Source organism: Fulvia fulva, chromosome 13, assembly GCF_020509005.1.
Source record: "Fulvia fulva chromosome 13, complete sequence".
In the NCBI taxonomy this organism is placed as follows: Eukaryota; Fungi; Ascomycota; class Dothideomycetes; order Mycosphaerellales; family Mycosphaerellaceae; genus Fulvia; species Fulvia fulva.
Window position 1 is genome coordinate 1,101,024 of NC_063024.1, and position 16,943 is coordinate 1,117,966.

At 52.7% G+C, this 16,943-nt stretch overlaps 7 protein-coding genes across 7 annotated transcripts; 3 read left to right on the forward strand and 4 right to left on the reverse strand.

Annotated features, from left to right (window-relative positions):
• Positions 1-1,380: 1,380 nt before the first annotated feature.
• Positions 1,381-3,422, forward strand: CLAFUR5_14432 (uncharacterized protein; the record flags this gene model as incomplete). The annotated part of the gene is made up of 2 exons (XM_047913580.1): positions 1,381-2,302; positions 2,356-3,422. 2 exons carry the CDS (start codon positions 1,381-1,383, stop codon positions 3,420-3,422), a joined length of 1,989 nt encoding a protein of 662 aa, XP_047769749.1.
• Positions 3,423-3,609: 187 nt separating this feature from the next.
• CLAFUR5_14433 (uncharacterized protein) lies at positions 3,610-4,229 on the reverse strand (the record flags this gene model as incomplete). Its single annotated transcript, XM_047913581.1, has 3 exons — positions 3,610-3,621; positions 3,675-3,759; positions 3,946-4,229. 3 exons carry the CDS (start codon positions 4,227-4,229, stop codon positions 3,610-3,612), a joined length of 381 nt encoding a protein of 126 aa, XP_047769750.1.
• A 95-nt stretch (positions 4,230-4,324) lies between these two features.
• On the reverse strand, positions 4,325-4,570 carry CLAFUR5_14434 (uncharacterized protein; the record flags this gene model as incomplete). The annotated part of the gene is made up of 1 exon (XM_047913582.1): positions 4,325-4,570. The coding sequence occupies one exon, from the start codon at positions 4,568-4,570 to the stop codon at positions 4,325-4,327; it is 246 nt and encodes an 81-aa protein (XP_047769739.1).
• Positions 4,571-5,559: 989 nt separating this feature from the next.
• On the reverse strand, positions 5,560-6,801 carry CLAFUR5_14435 (uncharacterized protein; the record flags this gene model as incomplete). The annotated part of the gene is made up of 3 exons (XM_047913583.1): positions 5,560-6,285; positions 6,342-6,476; positions 6,532-6,801. The coding sequence occupies 3 exons, from the start codon at positions 6,799-6,801 to the stop codon at positions 5,560-5,562; spliced, it is 1,131 nt and encodes a 376-aa protein (XP_047769671.1).
• Positions 6,802-7,820: 1,019 nt separating this feature from the next.
• Positions 7,821-8,220, forward strand: CLAFUR5_14436 (uncharacterized protein; the record flags this gene model as incomplete). The annotated part of the gene is made up of 2 exons (XM_047913584.1): positions 7,821-7,839; positions 7,898-8,220. The coding sequence occupies 2 exons, from the start codon at positions 7,821-7,823 to the stop codon at positions 8,218-8,220; spliced, it is 342 nt and encodes a 113-aa protein (XP_047769629.1).
• Positions 8,221-11,072: 2,852 nt separating this feature from the next.
• Positions 11,073-13,555, forward strand: CLAFUR5_14437 (FAD-dependent monooxygenase ntnK; the record flags this gene model as incomplete). Its single annotated transcript, XM_047913585.1, has 2 exons — positions 11,073-11,094; positions 11,151-13,555. 2 exons carry the CDS (start codon positions 11,073-11,075, stop codon positions 13,553-13,555), a joined length of 2,427 nt encoding a protein of 808 aa, XP_047769558.1.
• A 766-nt stretch (positions 13,556-14,321) lies between these two features.
• On the reverse strand, positions 14,322-14,886 carry CLAFUR5_14438 (DASH complex subunit SPC19; the record flags this gene model as incomplete). Its single annotated transcript, XM_047913586.1, has 2 exons — positions 14,322-14,690; positions 14,743-14,886. 2 exons carry the CDS (start codon positions 14,884-14,886, stop codon positions 14,322-14,324), a joined length of 513 nt encoding a protein of 170 aa, XP_047769275.1.
• Between the last annotated feature and the right edge of the window lie 2,057 nt (positions 14,887-16,943).

The following is a 16,943-nucleotide window of genomic DNA, read 5'->3' on the forward strand; positions in this document are numbered from 1 at the left end:
TCCTCAGTGCAGGATCGCCCGGGAGAGCAAAGATCCTGTCTCGTGTATCAGAGCATGAGGACCGCGAGTAGCTGAAAAGTGAATTCGCCAACGTCGAAATCGCTTTATTCAATAGAGCTCGGCACTGAAGATGTATCTGTCTCTGGCCCATGTGTCCACCGATGGCTCAGTAGTTCACCAGCTTGGAGACCTGCGCACACTTTTTTGGAGATGAAGCAGGCTATCGCCGCTACAGTACTGCGTGCCACAAATGATCCATAGTCTTCGGGCCTGCACAAACTCCTGTATGACGCAAGTACGACCAAAGTATGGCCGGTTCAGTAGCTCAGTGATGTGCTTGAGAATAGAAGCACCAGGTAGAGTATGGTCCATCTTCCAGCCAGAGCAGTGAATGTTCCCAGATCTGCATGATTTCTCAACCTGAGCAATCGCGTTGAACGCTTCCTTGGTAGACACATCTTCAGCGCCAAGCCATGCAAAGACTTCCCTTGCACTTGAGTAGATACGCCACATCTGACACACCTGATGGTTTCGTTCTTCGCCACTCGCCTGGATGATACAGATGGCATCGATCCAATACAGGCCGGCGCTCAGGCAGTGATGCTGCTTGATGATCAAACCCAACGCGTCCCAGAGATTGCAGGTGATCCGAACGCCTTGCAATCTATCATGATCTCTTGCATGATGTCAGAATCTCCCCAACAGTAGGATAAAGCAGTGTACTGTAGGTCGCAGTTCCAATAGCTTGGGTGCACTTCCAGACGGCATTGAATGTCATCAGGCGTACTGCTGGGAAGGATTCGCATGAGTCGTATAGCATCATCCGGGAGGATTGGATACACATTATCTTCTTCATCGATTCCAGAGTCGAATATCGGACCGTCGTGACTCAAAGTGGACATTGTAAGACCGAGTTATGTCAGATACCTCGACTGGCCTGGTGTCTAGCACAGAAGGGACCTAGCACTCATTAGCAGTGAAGCTTCGATAGCCTGCTGTCATGACTGTGCAAGAAGCACTGTTGGCCGAAGTGAAGCTGAGGCGTAGCCATCAGCTCCGCCCCACGAGGCAACCAGCTGCAATGCATGCTGTGCGCTCGTCTGCATATGCGAGCATCCATGCTGTGTAACCCCAGGTGCTTAGAGAGGATAAGCCTGCGGTCATAAGCGGTAACTTGTGATAATCAAGTCTGGGTGTCAGGTGTGTCTGAAGAAGGAAAGGAAGTCACTCTCGACGCGACCCCCAGTCCCAGCGCTCTGGTTCCTGCAGGGCTCAGGGTCCACTTCTCCGGCTCATCCCCGGGCTAGAGCGCGTGGCCTTTAAACGACGTGTTAACAAGGTCCCGCAGGCAGGCTCACAGCATCTCACCACGATGCCTACATGGGCGACCAACACCAACGTCGACTTTCCTTGATCATAGCCGGAACTTCACAATCCGTTGCACCCTTCCCTCCAACACATCTCGCTCGAGCACAAGAGCAACCGCTATCGTCTACACGAATCGCGGATCGCCTCGAAGATCAAGTCGAATTCTCAAATCTCGGACCACGTGAGGACGATCCCTACAGCGACATCTCCTCCGCCGACGAGGGAGACCCCTCTCTCTCAATGCCACACAGGAAGAGCAAGTCACGCTCTCCTAATCCGCGAGGAGGATCAGTACGTGGGAGAAGTACAGCGAACGGATCATTATCGTCGAAGGACTCCAACGCGTCGTTACGAGGGGACGTGGATATGAACGGCACAATGCTGGAACATCGGCGAGGAAAGCGGCATGAGTCGATGGACATACCCGGGGAGGATTCAGCAGATGCACGGGAACGGTTGATGGGGCGGGAGACGTTCAGTCTGGACGATACACCGGCAAAGGGAGAGGAGAGCGAGAGCAAAGGTTTCTTTGAATTGCCTGTGCAAGATCGACGGAATTTCCTGCTGCTGGTGTTGCTATACTTCCTGCAAGGCATACCAATGGGTCTGGCTGGAGGAAGTATACCATTCTTACTGAAGAGCCATCTGAGCTACAGTCAGATTGGTGTGTACAGCTTAGCGAGTTATCCCTACTCGTTGAAACTGCTGTGGAGTCCGATCGTGGATGCTGTATGGAGTTCGAAGGTGGGGAGGCGGAAGAGTTGGATTCTGCCAATCCAGTTGTTGAGTGGTATCGGTATGCTATGGTTAGGAACAAGAGCTGAGGCGATGATGGTGACGGCGGGTGAGAACAATGGTGCTGGGGTGTGGGGCTTTACCGGATGGTGGTTTGCGCTGGTGTTCATGTGTGCGACGCAGGACATCGCTGTGGATGGTAAGTTCGACGGCCGATCCAATGCTAAAGGTTTTACTGACTTCGGTTTCCAGGCTGGGCCTTGACTCTCCTCTCCCAATCCAACCTCTCCTACGCCTCAACCGCCCAGACAGTCGGCCTCACAGGCGGCCAATTCCTCTCCTTCACCGTCTTCCTCGCCCTCAACTCGCCCGACTTCGCCAACAAATACTTCCGCTCCACACCCCTCGACCAAGGTCTCTTCACCCTCAACTCCTACCTCACCTTCTGGGGCTGGTTCTATATCCTTGTGACCCTCGGCCTCGCACTCCTCAAGAAAGAAGAACGCACCCGTGAGAAGGAGGGAATCTGGGATGTCTACAAGCTCATGGGCGGGATCTTGAAGTTGAAGAATATTCAAGTCTTCATCGTCATTCACTTGATTGCGAAGATTGGATTCCAAGCAAACGACGCCGTAACGAATCTCAAACTCCTCGACAAGGGATTCAGCCAGGAGGATCTAGCGCTCACTGTTCTCATCGACTTCCCCTTCGAGATCGGCCTGGGCTACTACGCAGGGAAGTGGTCAGAACAATACCTTCCCGTCCGCGTCTGGTGCTGGGCTTTCGTTGGTCGCCTCATGGCCGCAGTCTTCGCGCAGCTTGTGGTCATGTTCTTTCCAGCAGAAGGGACCACGACGGTATACTTGCTCGTCATCATCGTGGAACATGTCTTTAGCACGTTCATGAGCACGGTCATGTTCGTCGCCATCTCCGCCTTCCACGCCAAGATCTCGGATCCAGCCATTGGAGGCACATACATGACTTTGCTGGCAACAGTCTCCAACCTTGGCGGCACCTTCCCACGATACTTTATCCTCCGCTTCGTGGATGCGTTCACGAAGGCGACTTGCATACCGCCTGAGAAGGCACCCGCCGACCTCAAAAGCGACCTCATCACTCAAGCTTTCAGCTGCGTGGCAGAGGTTGAGAAGCACCGCTGCATTGACGGTGGAGGTATTTGTAACATCGAGAGGGATGGATACTACATCGTCAACATACTATGTGTGGTGTTTGGCGTGGTGACGTTCTTCGGCTTCATTAAGCCCAAGGCGATGAAGCTGCAGAGTTTACCGCTTAAGGCGTGGAGGTTGGCGAATTAGCAACGTGGACTATGTAGAAATAGACGAAATATGAGAAGTGTTACATGCAAGCCGCCCTTTCTGATGTCGTGCTTTCCTTCAGGGAGAAGAAGTCCAAACCATCCCGTGTCAGGCATGGCGAGTTGCCGAGTACCTCGTCGGACATGATCGTGATGTTTAGGTAGTGCGGTATCACGATTGGCAGCAGCTAGGTCAGGAGCTGTAGAAAAGGATTACAGTGGCGTCGGTGGATCGAGGGAGCGGATCGATTACCCCGTGGAAGCGAGATACATTGACTGTGTCAGAGACCACCGATTGATCAACATACTCCATGCTCGCAACCTCTCGAGCGACTTTGCTAAACAGAGATCAGCTTGAGTCCAACCCACATCCTATGTCCTGACCAGACTCGCCCTTCCCTCCTCCCCATCCACTGCGCCATACCCTCCCTCTACCTCCGCAACCCATCTACGAGTCCGGATACCAAACCCCACAACTCATACTCTTATACCCCGCTCCCCAGTTCGACGCACAATTACTATACCTCCACTCCGCCGTATGTCCCTGGCCTCCACAATTCGAGCTCGTAAAGAAAGTGCACGAGCAAATGCCACCCTGATAGTCGGGATTGCAAGCGGCGATGTTGGCGCTGTTGGAGCCGCCCCAGCTGTAGTTGTAGCAGTCCCAGTTGGCGAAGGGGTAGGTTTCGACTGCGTAGGAGGTGCAGCCGCCGTCGGTGTAGTATTGGACTTTCATGCTGGAGGCGGTGGCGAGGGTGGTGAGGGTTGTGAGAGAGAGGAGGGAGAGGAGGATGGATTGGGTAGGCATGGTTGCTGTGTTGGTGATGAGATGGGTAGTTCTCTGAGATGGTTGGATGGTTGGTGTTGACGATGGGCAGTTGAGATAGTGCTGAATTGCGGCGTTTATATGTTATCGTTGGAAGCCAGCTCAACTATACTGCAGTTGTCGATTGCTCTGAGCGTGCCGCCCTCGAATTGTCGGGACTTCATGAAGACCCACTGTTCGTATTCTGACATCGCATTGAGAAAGCTCATGGCTGACTGTGCAGCTACAATGGCCTCCTCTTGGACAGCCTCACGCCTGGTCAAGAGCACACTGATCATGAACACCCACTTGACTTCATCTTTACAGATCACTCGCCATGACATGTCAGTGGAGCGACAAGCAGAGGCGTGACTCACTTTGTCTTCCTGAATCCAGTGTTCAATATATGGAGGCGATATTTCCTGCTGAAAAGTTGATGTGCGGCTGACTTTGCATATCGCCACAATAGCAGCGAGTCCGGTTCGTCTTGCAAGACTTCCATGGATGCCGTATCGTTGGGCGCATTCGCTGATGACTGTAGACTGACTCCTGTAGAGGTGAAGCATGAGCCCACAGAAGGATGCTATTAATAGTACTTCGTGCCTCCTAGGCGCTCAAAGCTGCAGGTCCGCCTGGCCGACCTCACCTGATCAATGATGCCATTAAGAAGCCCAAGGTTCCACACGACGCGGATTGAATATCGGAGGAAATTTGCTTTTTTCGAGCTTGATGATCGTGACGTGCGGGTTGGTCGGCAAGACCATTGAGGAAGTATAATTTTTCCGGAATGTATCAAAGTTGCCAGTTCGCCCTGTCAGACCCAACGGCACACGACGGGCCGATTCTCGTTGCGCGTCGTCAATGGCAAAGTCCAAACTATCTCGTGTAAGACGGCTCTTGTTGACCCACGGTTGACTGGTCTTGACCGAAACGCATGGTCGGCGCAAGGAAATACTGGTGTGCCACCAACAGCTCGCTTTGTCACCGATGTGCCCGCCATAGGTGTCTGCATCTGGCCCCCATCAATGCAGTTTCCATACCGCGAGTGAAGGCCGGTGGCGTCGCGTTCAGGGTACAAGGGGGACGTCGTGGCTGAGGTTGTCCAAGCGCCTTCTTTGGATAGATTACCAGGCATCAATCGGCGCGTTTGAGCGGTTTGATCCAGTGACAGGCACCCGGGTTAAGGCTGTGGGAGGCTTTTCGAAGACCCTGCCACCGTAGTTCCTTTTCCCGTCCCGGATGTTGATTATAGGGAGCCAGCCGAGCTGTAATGATGGTGCTCCAGCTCTGAGAGGTCCATAAAATTGATTCCGTTTAGTCGAGCAACGCGTCATCACACCTCTATGCGCTGGGTATCCTTCGGTACAGAGTAGTTGATATTGTATCTGCGGCCCATCTCTCTGTTGATGCGAGCAAGCAATTTCTGTATAGACTGGAAGAGGACCGGATCCTGCACCTCCTCTGTACTTTGCGCTACCCTCAGGCTGAAACCTGTGACCATCATGCTGACCATTTCTGTATTAGCATCACTGATGTGTCTCTCCGAGATGATGGTGATGGCAGCAACGAGGTCGTGAAGGGAATGTGGTTGGCGTAGCACAGTTCCGACAAGCCAGCTCTTCTCAGCCATCCCGTGAGCTAGTCGCGCCAGGATTAGATGTGCAGCAGCATAGCAATTGAGAGCTTCGCTGAGGTTGTGTTTATATGGAATCAGTTCGGTGCTGAGTGTGCATAGTTCCAAAAGGCTCAAACTGTGCAGGCGGGGCGTGGTGCAGATCGTCGGATATGTCCATATGTAGGCCTCCTTCCAACTCTCGAGATCGTAGACCAGGCGTCTCACCCAGTAAGCCAATTCAAGGCCCTTTTGAACTAACGCATAGTGCCCCAGCTGTCCAGTCTTCATGGCCTCAATAGCAGCTAGGACTCCAGGAATTTCCACTAGGATGTCAACGAGTGCTTCCAGTATGGTCTTGGGCTGGCAATCTTCCGAGAATGGTATGGTCTTCCATTTCTCCTCCGCCAGGAACGAGGGCCGACGGTCATGGAGATTCATCAGAAACTGCGACACCGTTAGAAAGGGAAGTGCAGCAGTAAGACGATGGCGAAAAAACACACAAGATTGATCCGGTAGTATCGAAATGTCCTGTGCTCGAGGCCAGAAACGAAAGTATGAGGCCCTTTCTGCTCGATGAGATGAGCAAGACCTCTGATGTGAGGATACGCGGCGGCGGGATTGTTGGACTGGATAACCTGGACGACATGTCAGACAAACGAAAATGCACAACATCATTAGAACGCAACGCACCTCGAAGAGGGTCACAATCATGCAGGTGTGCATAACGATAGGATCGTTCCAGCGTGGACTCCTCAAGGACAATTGCAGCCGCCTGATTGTGTCTAGGTACATCTTGGTAGCATGCGTACGGACTTCAGATCTCTGCAAATCATTGGCAAAAATGGCCGTAGCATTGGCCTGCAAAGCCTGGGACATCATCCCGTAATGCCTTACAGAGGTAGCTCCATCCATGACCAAGGTCACCCATGGACGTTCTGACGAGGCGTTCGCACTGATCATGAAGCGAGTGAGGAACTGGCTCAAAATTCCTATGTGGGCTTGTGCGACAGGTATAGCGCCTCCGAGGATTATGTCGGCATGCACAGCAACATCAGCTTCCCGTGCTTGGTACTTAGCGATGGCATTGTCATGTTGCTTGACCGCTACTTTAGTAAGTGGTTCGTTCCAGTTCTGCAAGTCTTCATTCAGGCCCAATTGGACTGCAAATACTCCCTGGCCAGGCTTTTGCGCACGAGGGCGTCCTTCTGCACGTTTCCGGATCGTATCGAGACGTGCCTGGGAACTGGCCTTTGCTGCTTGGGCGCGTATGCTCTTCTTCTGCGCGGCTGAATCCACATTTTGCTGGACGTTATCCTTTCGCGTGTCGTCAATGAAAAGAAACCCACGTGACGTGCCCTGAGAGGGGTTTGTAGAGGGTGTAGTAGAACGTGAAGTGGCGGAGGAAGACATCAATATATTTTGATTTGGTACCGTCACGGAGGTAACACGGCAAGGATGTTGAGACACGACGGGGATGGCTGGCAAGTGCCGAATGCTCGGGTTCTGCATCGCCGTTGCTCCGGAATACGAGCCAACCACACCTCGTCTGTTCAGCTCTAGCAAAGCGTATCTAGCCTCATGCTCAAAGACGCCCGCAGAGTGCACTTCCTCTCTGCCAGTGCAGAAAGCCCTGATAACGTGCTGGGCGCCCTATGATGGTATCGCTGGGTCGGCAGACCGCTTCCTGGGGTATTCTGTTGTACGCCTCGATCATCTGACCATGCGAACAGCGGGTTAAGTATCAAGACCATGAGCAGACTCGAGGCGAAGGGGACGATTCGACATATACAGCTATGCTATCTATGATCAGCATTTAGCGAATCGTCCCGTCCCTTGGAAGCATCGCAATGTGCCAGAATCCTGTTCCAGAATCGTTCCTGCAGCCGCGTGCGTCATCGAGACAACACGCCAAGCAGTTGTATGTTGTTCCTGTTTACATTGAAGTCGACATGGAAGTCTTCATCAACGGCTAATACAAGATGTCGGACCAAAAGAACGGTATGGTTGCCATCATCAACCACTACACCCTACTTTCCACTAACACCACCCACTACAGTTCACGGCAAACCCCTCCAACAACACACCGAGAACGCCGGCTTCCATAAGGACGGCTACTGCCGCACCGGTCCCTCCGACAAACGACACCTCACCATAGTCGCGACTCTAACCCACTCCTTTCTTCAATGCGAGTACGGCGACGACGACTACAAGGGTCTCAAAGCCGGGCAGAAAACATGTATCTCCGCGTATGACTTTCGACAAGCAGTGAAAGAGATGGGACCGGATACGGCGCCAAAGGTGGATCTGAATGCTACGCATGATAAGGCGTTGGATGTGATTGGGCTGGACGAGTTGAAGAAGTATGCGAGCAAGAAGTGAGGTGGTGCGGCATGTTGATGAATAAAGATGCATGGGTCGGTGGTCAGGATGGGCTGACATTGGAAGTATGGATGGAGCTGAATGTGGCCCGCAGACAGGTGGCACAATGACGACGGCATCGTGATGTCGATGTGCGCCCAAATGTATGGAGGCCAAGGGCTGGGGCGCGCTTGGTGTCGTCCACGCTGGTATTGATCTGACGGTGGCAACATGGGGTGGGAGATAATTCGGGGTCCACCCAGTTGCAAGGTGCTCGCGTAAATCGTGGAGAGTATCGTTGCCGCGGAACATGGCTTATCGATACTGTCATCAGCTGGGTGCACAGCCGCGGAGTCTAGGCTTCCGTCCGAGTACCTTCTCTGCTCTGATGGTCGCGATGTCAACGCTGCCTCACTGCTTACCTCCAGCTCTGGGCCGAATTGCTTCATAGCGATTCAGTATGGCGGCGAGTGTTCTCCGTGGAAGTTGTAGCTGGATGGCCCGGTATTCGAGCTTGAGCTCCTCTCGCAAATGCCGCAACTTTGAGTCTTCTTCAGGTGTCCATGCAGCTCGTCTAGGTCCGCCTGCAGTTCTGTGATACCAACACACTCTACACGCCGGCGGTAGTCTTTGTAGCTCGAGACCGATATCATGCCAACTGGCGCCAGCGCTCTTCATGCGCATCATTGTTGCGATGTCTACAGGCGACCATGAGACACCGATTCGTGCCCTAGCAGCTTCCCAGCGTTGATCCTGGTACCGTATGTGTTCCAAGTACCTGGCTGTGGTCGCTCTGTAAGATCGACCTACACTTTGGGAAATCTCACCCAAAGTCTTGCCAGCAGCTTTCAGTGACGAAACAACGTCATCTTCTGCCGGCGTCCAGCGGCGCGCAAAGGGTGCGTGCTCTCCGGGAGGGACACCTTCGCTCCGGGTCTCGGGGCTAAGACTGTAAGCCTGCGCCTCACAACAGTATCGCAGCTCCGATATAACTCAAAGGCAATGTCTCTACATGATACTCCCGGCCCATGCCGCTTGATTATAAATTTATCTTCGTCCTCTGTGAAGCTCCGCCGCTTTCGTCGAACGTTGACTCCTTACGCACAGGCAGTTCCTCCACGGGCGTGCTATCTGCTTGATCGACATCAGAGCTGGCAAAATCATGAGAAGAACTTGCTTTGGGCGTGCTCGCCGAGATATGGCGGTATTGGGACGCGATTCGCAGAGCTCTCCAGAGGCTGTGTACTCCTATACGTGACGTCTCCAGTAATGATTTCGAATGGATCCGGCGAGACGAGCACGCTGTGGCCAGTGCTCGTCCATGTTGCAAGCTATGAATGCCACAGGTTGCGTAATTTTCAGGCTCCATGTTGCCCGCGAGAGCATCTTGAGTTGTGAAAGTCTACCAGCACATCTTTCTCTCGGTACTGACAGCGATCGAGAGGATAGTGGCGCGTGTTGATGTCTATGACCAGGGAAACAACGAGCGAGGGAGGTCGAGGAAAGTGCAAGCTCGAACTAGCGCCGGACCCGGTCATACTTATTTCCGGGCTTGGCCAGACACTGTGTTTCTTTGTCTCTGACATCTGCTCCTTCTCTGGAGTATCTCCTGACTACTCGAAATCCGCCTCAGATCGTTCGATGGAATGTCCGGCGCATGTGTACGATATGATCCTGCCATGATCGACTATTCAGCACAATCAGCATCCGGCCATCGATGATGTTCGCTGGGAAGTGGGCAAATCCTCTTTGCTGACCGATCTCTGCTGGCCAGCTCGACCTTGGAAGTGTCAATTCGATTCTTGATGACATAGTTCTACTGCTTCGAGGATCTCGCGGTGACCAACGTACTTGCGAGAGTGAGCATGCTACACATGCGCCAGCAGAGGCTGTTCCACCGGCGGGCACAGGTAGCTCTCTCGCACGTACCAACTACGAGCAGACCAATGAGTGTTGCGCCTCTATTCAGACCAGGACATCGCTTGGCAGGATGTTGATCCTTCAATCGCATTCCTTCGGCCGTGTTGAAACAGTAAGCGGGATATCCACGGGCATGCTCACAACACGCAGCCGAATCTATCTCCACATGGAGCTTGCGACCAGCTCGGACCACGCACAGATGCTCCCATGTGTACGACGCTTGTGGACCTCGACAGTACACCCGAAGACTAGTATCGCAGCGCGAAACAAGGACTGTAAACGGCGAAACGCAACATCGACCCCACCACTGTTTGCCTTAGTGCACGCTTGGCCAGCTGGTACCCACCAGCCAGTCGTTCGCTGCCACAACAACCCTACGGGTTAATGCAGAAGAGTCTTCGGGTTGTCCTATGTTGCACAGAAGACTAAGCCCTACGCTTTCTGAGGCACATGCACAGCATGTGGATTCGAAGGAAGTGGCACGGTTCCTGCCGCTTTTTCAGCGGCTAGTATGCACGGATTTGTCTATTGCTATCAAATTCGTGAGGGATGTAGTGCGCGGGACCCTCGCTTCGGCAGCACAACAAGAGCCCAGCCTAAGAATTACACCAAGATCTGGACAAGACTGAAAGCTGCGCGGAAAACCTGGCCTCATCAGGCGTCCTCACAAGGTGCCCTAAATGCGAGCACGATTACTCAGTCAGAAGGATGATACGGAGTCCTCGTGCGCCTGAGTACAGGGATATTCTCACCAGGATCATCGTCGTAAAATGTCGTCCACTCCTTGTTCATACCTGCGGCAAGCTCGATGCCGAAACTTTATGCTCTCGCCTCAGTTGAATATAAGACATCAGGTAAGCTGTATCTCTGACTACACGCAAAGTGGTTTCGTCCTACACTTGTTCCTCTCACTGCCTTTCACATACAGCTTCGGCACATCGGGCTGAAACAGGATGAGGGTCATCATTGCAGGCGGTAAGCATCCATCCCATCGACATCGCATCGAGGGCAACCCACCTGATCGCTAACAGGCGGTATCGCTGGCCTGACCATGGCCAACGCTCTGGAAAGGGCTGGCATCGACTTTATCCTCCTCGAGGCTCGAAGCGTGATTGATCCACAAGTTGGCGCCTCGATAGGCATAAGTTCTGCCGCCATGCGAATCTTTGATCAGTTTGGGGCAGCACAAGCTATTATCGATGAGACGTACCCCATCACAAAGACCAAACACCACCGGAAAGATGGCTCTCTCATCATGCCAGCTTCCTCGGCCGTGGAGATATTGAAAGAGAGGTTTGGCTATACTATCAGCTTCCTGGACCGACAGCTTGTGCTCCGAGCGTTAGCCAACACAGTCGCATCGGAAGAAAAGGTCCTGCTGAACAAGAGGGTGAAGTCTATCGAGCATCATGCCACGGGTGCCATGGTCTTTTGTGAAGACGGCACGTTCTACGACGGTGACATCGTCATTGGCTGCGATGGTGTCAATAGCAAAGTTCGCAACGAAATGTGGCGCATTGCTGGCACGACAGATCCGACCTACTTCACGGAGAAGGAACGGACCAAGATGACAGCCGAGTACACATGCCTTTTCGGCATCAGCAATCCCGTCGAAGGCTTCGACGAGGGAGACCTCGACTACACCTACGATAAAGACCACTCATTCCTCGCCATCACTGGCAAGAACAGAAGGCTGTACTGGTTCTACTTCGAGAAGCTGCCACAAGTCGCCACATGGAACACCAAAAACTTCCCACGCTACAGCCAAGCCGATGCCGAGAGACACGCCGAGAAGAACTCCTGGCGCCCTTGCCACGAGTCACGCACTCTCGGAGACGTGTGGGATAAGCGCATCACATATACTCTTGTACCAATGGAAGAAGCCCTCTTCGACCACTGGAGCTGGGGCAGAATCGCGACAATTGGTGATTGCGCTCACAAGATGACCGCTAACCATGGACAGGCCGGCAACAACGCTATCGAATCCGCCACAGCGCTTGCGAATGAGCTCAAGCGTCTCCACGATGCTGACGATACATCTCAAGCTTCCATCACGGCCGCATTCGGGAGATGGCAGAAGAAGCGTAAAGCACGTGTCGAAGCTACCGTGAAAGAGGCAGCTATGATCTGTCGTCTCCAAGCTCTGAGCACTTTCAAGGATTACTTTACAGTCTTCTGGATGCTACCGCTGGCTGCGGATCTTCTGCTGAATCTCTCTACAGATGCCATGATTGGCGCGGAAGTACTGGAGTACCTCCCGTTGCACGATCGAGCCTTTTCTGGATCCTGCGCATGGAATCCCAAGCAAGGAAATGGCTTCAAGGAAAGCTTGCTGAAGCGAGTCCTGTTCGCCACGCCACTTCTGGCGTTGTCATACTACGCCTCGCAGCACACCACTATCCTCTCTCGAGCAGACCTGATCGCGACGCTCCTCAACCCTTCAGCCGTCGATACGTCCTCCTGGCTCTATGCCTTCAGCCAAGCTGCCGATGTCCACGTCCTTTTCGCAACCTGGCTGATTGAATCGAATCGCAGGATCAACGTCTTGACCCCAACGCAAGTCGCACCGCTCTTCATGGTTGCAGCACAATACTTTGGCCCAGGCGTTGTAGCTCCGGTGTTCTATTTCCTATACTACATCCTCAGTCCCATCGATAAGTGGGCACCGGCGGATCTGCGATTGACGAATGTAGCCTGGACAAGAACTATCATGCCCATCATGCTTTTCGTCACACTGCATATCCTCGCCCTGAGGCTGATCGGCTCTGATTCGGGGATCATATTGACTCAGCTTCGATGGGCCGTGTCAGCGCTACCGCTGCTGTTCACCGCAATCCAGTGGCTGCTGGTGAAGACTGGTATAAGCACAACAGATATCCACCACGACTCCCGCTTCAATGTCAAGAAGGACGTCCCCGCCATCCGCGCCTGCATGCTCGTCCTCTCCGCCATCACGACACTCTCCTGGTGGATCGCAATACTCCGCAGCTCCATCACCCTGGACTCTCTTCTCGCCGACACAAACCACATCATCCTCCTCGCTGCAACAGCCCTCTGGCTCGGTCTCCTCTTCAAGAACCAGAAGGATGCCGGAATGGAGACGGTTAGTTGGATCCAAGCTTTCGCTACTGCTGTAGCTTTGACGATCGTGGCAGGTCCAGCGAGTGCGCTGGGGTTGGGGTGGTTGAGGAGGGAGGAGACGTTGGCGGGTAAGAGGCATAAGGATGCTGTGACGAGGGAGAGATACGCGGGGAAGACGCCGGCTGAAGTTTTGGCTGGGGACGGAGGCATGAATGAAAACGTAAAGAGTAATGGGGTTTCGAATGGGCATGCGAAGAGTAATGGGGTGATGAATGGTCATGGGAAGGCGAATGGTATGGCGAACGGACATGCAAAGGCGAATGGTGCCATGAATGGTCACGTTAAGAGTAATTGATCCGGCGAACGAAGGAGATGGGATGCGGCGTTTGAAGTCTACACTCTAATCTTAACGATTGTTCATTGTGCTATTTCCATGCAGAACCGACACCTTGCACACAGTAGCCGCATTCCAAACGTCTCCTGGCTCGATGGCTTCGAGCGAACATTGACCTGGAAGTCGCAGCGATGTGTCGCCGCACTCTCGAACGGCGTAATGTTGGTATAGCTGTTCGCCTTCGGGACCGAGCGGTCTTACTCAGCTCGCTCATGAACCCCAGATCTTGAATAGCATTTGGATTAAGGTGCGCCGCAGCGTCAATAAGGCTGACGTGAATGATGCAACGTTGGCTGGCAAGTCTTCAGACCATCGAGCTCATGTGTGGAAGTAGAGCCCGGACGCTGCAACGCTCCGTGCTCGGCATTGTAATGTTCTCTCGTGAAACGAGCCATCTGAGCGCGCTTTGCGCTTTCGGTTCGGGGTGTGATTCAATGTCGCTTAACAGATGGCGGCAAGTAGTGATATGAGGCTTTCCAAGGTCTCCGAGCATGGCTGACATGCTAACCCAAGGGCGCCTGTTGATGCTGATAAGGGCACCGTTCCGGTGATGTTGGTGGCTAAAGCCCGTCACTGGCGTTCTTTGGAAGTCATGGCGGCCCATCTCACGAGGAAGATCCGTGGACGTCAAAGGACAGCTTCGCTTCAATGGTCTCGGTGCATCTTCGTGCTCAAACCGATTACTCAGACACCGAATGGAGCCTGTTCGCACTTGCCCAGACAACGCTCACTGGAAAGCCATACTCTTCCTCAACTGCCTCTGCCTCTGATTGGCCTGCAGCTCCAGCCTCTCAACAGCATAGCTCAACCGCTCCTTCTTCTGCTTGAGCTGTTGGTACTTCAGCTCCTCCAGCTTGTCCAGTCCACTCGCACCACCCTTCATCCTGGGACTTTTGGCACCTTGACTAGCCCGCGAAGGCTGCTGTAGTCGACCCTCTTGCAGCTCTGCCTTGGCTATGAGCGACTTCTCTCGTCGTTCGAGCTTGTCGAGATAAGTCTCCACGCGGGATAACAGATTTGACACTTCGGGCTGGATCTCGGAGAGGAGGGAGGATTGGGCTGTGATGAGGTCGTGTTCGGAGACGAGTTCGAAGTGCTGGGGGAGAAATGTCAGGCTAAGTCTGCAAGGCCACTTGGTTCGGACGTACTCTTGTCGTTTGCAGCACTTTGCCGAGTCTTGGGTAATCGTTCACGCCGGAGTCCAGGATGTTGATGCTCGACTCCAGCAGTTGCATGCTAGACTGCAGCGACGAGACACAGCCTTGCAAGGCATTCTGTGTGCTGGTGTCCATCGTTGCTGGTGGTCATGTCAAGATGATGGTCAACGCGATACTGTCGCGTAAATAGGCAACGCAAGGTGGGTCGTATCGGATCGCGTCTCCGAGCGCGGCTCAAACTCAATTTTGTTGTAGGGGTGATTGACGAGTGTACAAGCTTGCTGAACCATGAAACAATAAGGGTGATCAGATACCTTCTGAATTGCATAAAATGTATCTATGGTGGCTACAGATATTGCTGATATAGGGTGTGTGTGCCAAGTGCTGACTCATATGGTACCCAAGTCACCTGATTCACAACACTCCCCTTTCAGGCTGGCAGATTGTCTGCCAGGATGACCCCATAGACCTAGTAGGTGCAGGCAACTCCTATATCCTTCAGATGTGCATCACTTCAGCTGTTTTGCACATGTTAGCATATGCCAAACTGCTCCAGTTATCACAATCATCAGGTGCCAGAATGCCTGTATAGCCCCACTTCTGAGCTTATTGAGCTTCATCTTTCCTCTTTTGGAAGCAATTGGAAGCTTCTCTTGTGAAGGGTAAAGCAGGCAGTAGCAAGTGTCATAAGCAGGCGTGCTTAAAAGAACTTCCTGTAGCACCAGCAACTCTTCCCTCTTCATACCACATCTGCAGTGCCAATGCTGCTCTCTCCCCACGCGAGTCCCCAGGTCATCGCTCCTACCCAGGATCTCCCACTGGTAGTGGCTTCCTAAGCCCATCCCAGAATCCTCCATCTCCTGGCTTGTCCCAGACTCGCATGGGCTAGCCAGTCAACCCAACCAACTTGCTCCCAGCAGAGATTGACTATCGCATCACTGCTCCACGAGCTCCTGGTGACGGGTCCAAAACTGCCGTGCTTGAGCTGAGGATCCCATATCAGAGTTCAGCCAGCAGAGATGAGGCAATTGTTGCCATCCGTAATTTTCTGGCTCGCTTGGCTACTGATGATGCTTTCTGGGATGGCATGATAAGCAACTCCAAGGAGACCCACAAGAAGGGCAGGTAGGGGGATGGTTCTCCCAAGTGAGTCTTGCTGGAGATTTGGGCTGATGAGATGATGAGACAACTTCCTCAAGGTGGTCTAGAGAGACTTCTATGCGATCATTTTCCTTTGTTATGAGATGGCTTGCTTTGAAAGGCAGCCATGATATGACCCTGATGGGTCCCTGATGATGAGCAGATAGCTCCAAAAGTTAATACAAATGAATGTGCTTTGAACAAATGAAATTTCCTATAGTATCTAGTGACAAATGAAATTGTGCCTCAGCGTGAATGCCTTCTTAGAGAATGTGGTTTGGGGACTTTGGCTTTGTAAGCCAGTCTGCTAGCTGAAGGGTTGTTAGGATATTTTCAACCACAATGACACCTTGCTTATGAATCCATCTGCAGAAGTGATTCCTGAGCCTGATATGCTTTGTCATTTTGTGGTTAGAGTGATCCCTTACAAGCTTGATAGCTGACTGGTTGTCCACAAAGATTTTGGATGGGGATGCTTTCCATCCTGTCATCTTTTGAGTCTCCTGCAGGAGGTTCCTCATCCTCATCACTTCTCTGCAGCATTCAGTAAGGGCCACATATTCTGCCTCAGTGCTGGAGAGCACTACCTCCTTCTAGAGGGCAGATTTCTATGCTACTAGGCCTCCAGCCATCTTGATTAGGAGCCTAGATGTGGATCTGCCTAAGGGATCCCTAGAAAAGTCTGAATCTGTGTAGATTTCAGGCCTCAGTAAAGAGTTCTTTCTGAAGATCAGGCCCTTGTCAATTGTTCCAGCAATGTATCTCCAAACATGCTTTGCAGCTGTAATGTGGTCTACAGATGGGTTGGCCAGAAATTTGGCCAAGTGATTTGTGGCATGGGAGATGTCTGGCCTTGTTTGGTTGGCCAGATACTGGAGTTCCCTAATCATTGTGTTGAACAGATTGTAGTCCTAGATGGAGCATTGTGAGGTATGCTTCTCATATAGGCGGTCAAGGGGATACTTGACACTTTTGGCTTAGTCAAGGCCATGCTTCTGGAGCTTCTCTAAAGCATAATGCTTCTAGGAGATGAGAACGTCTCCCTTCTTGTT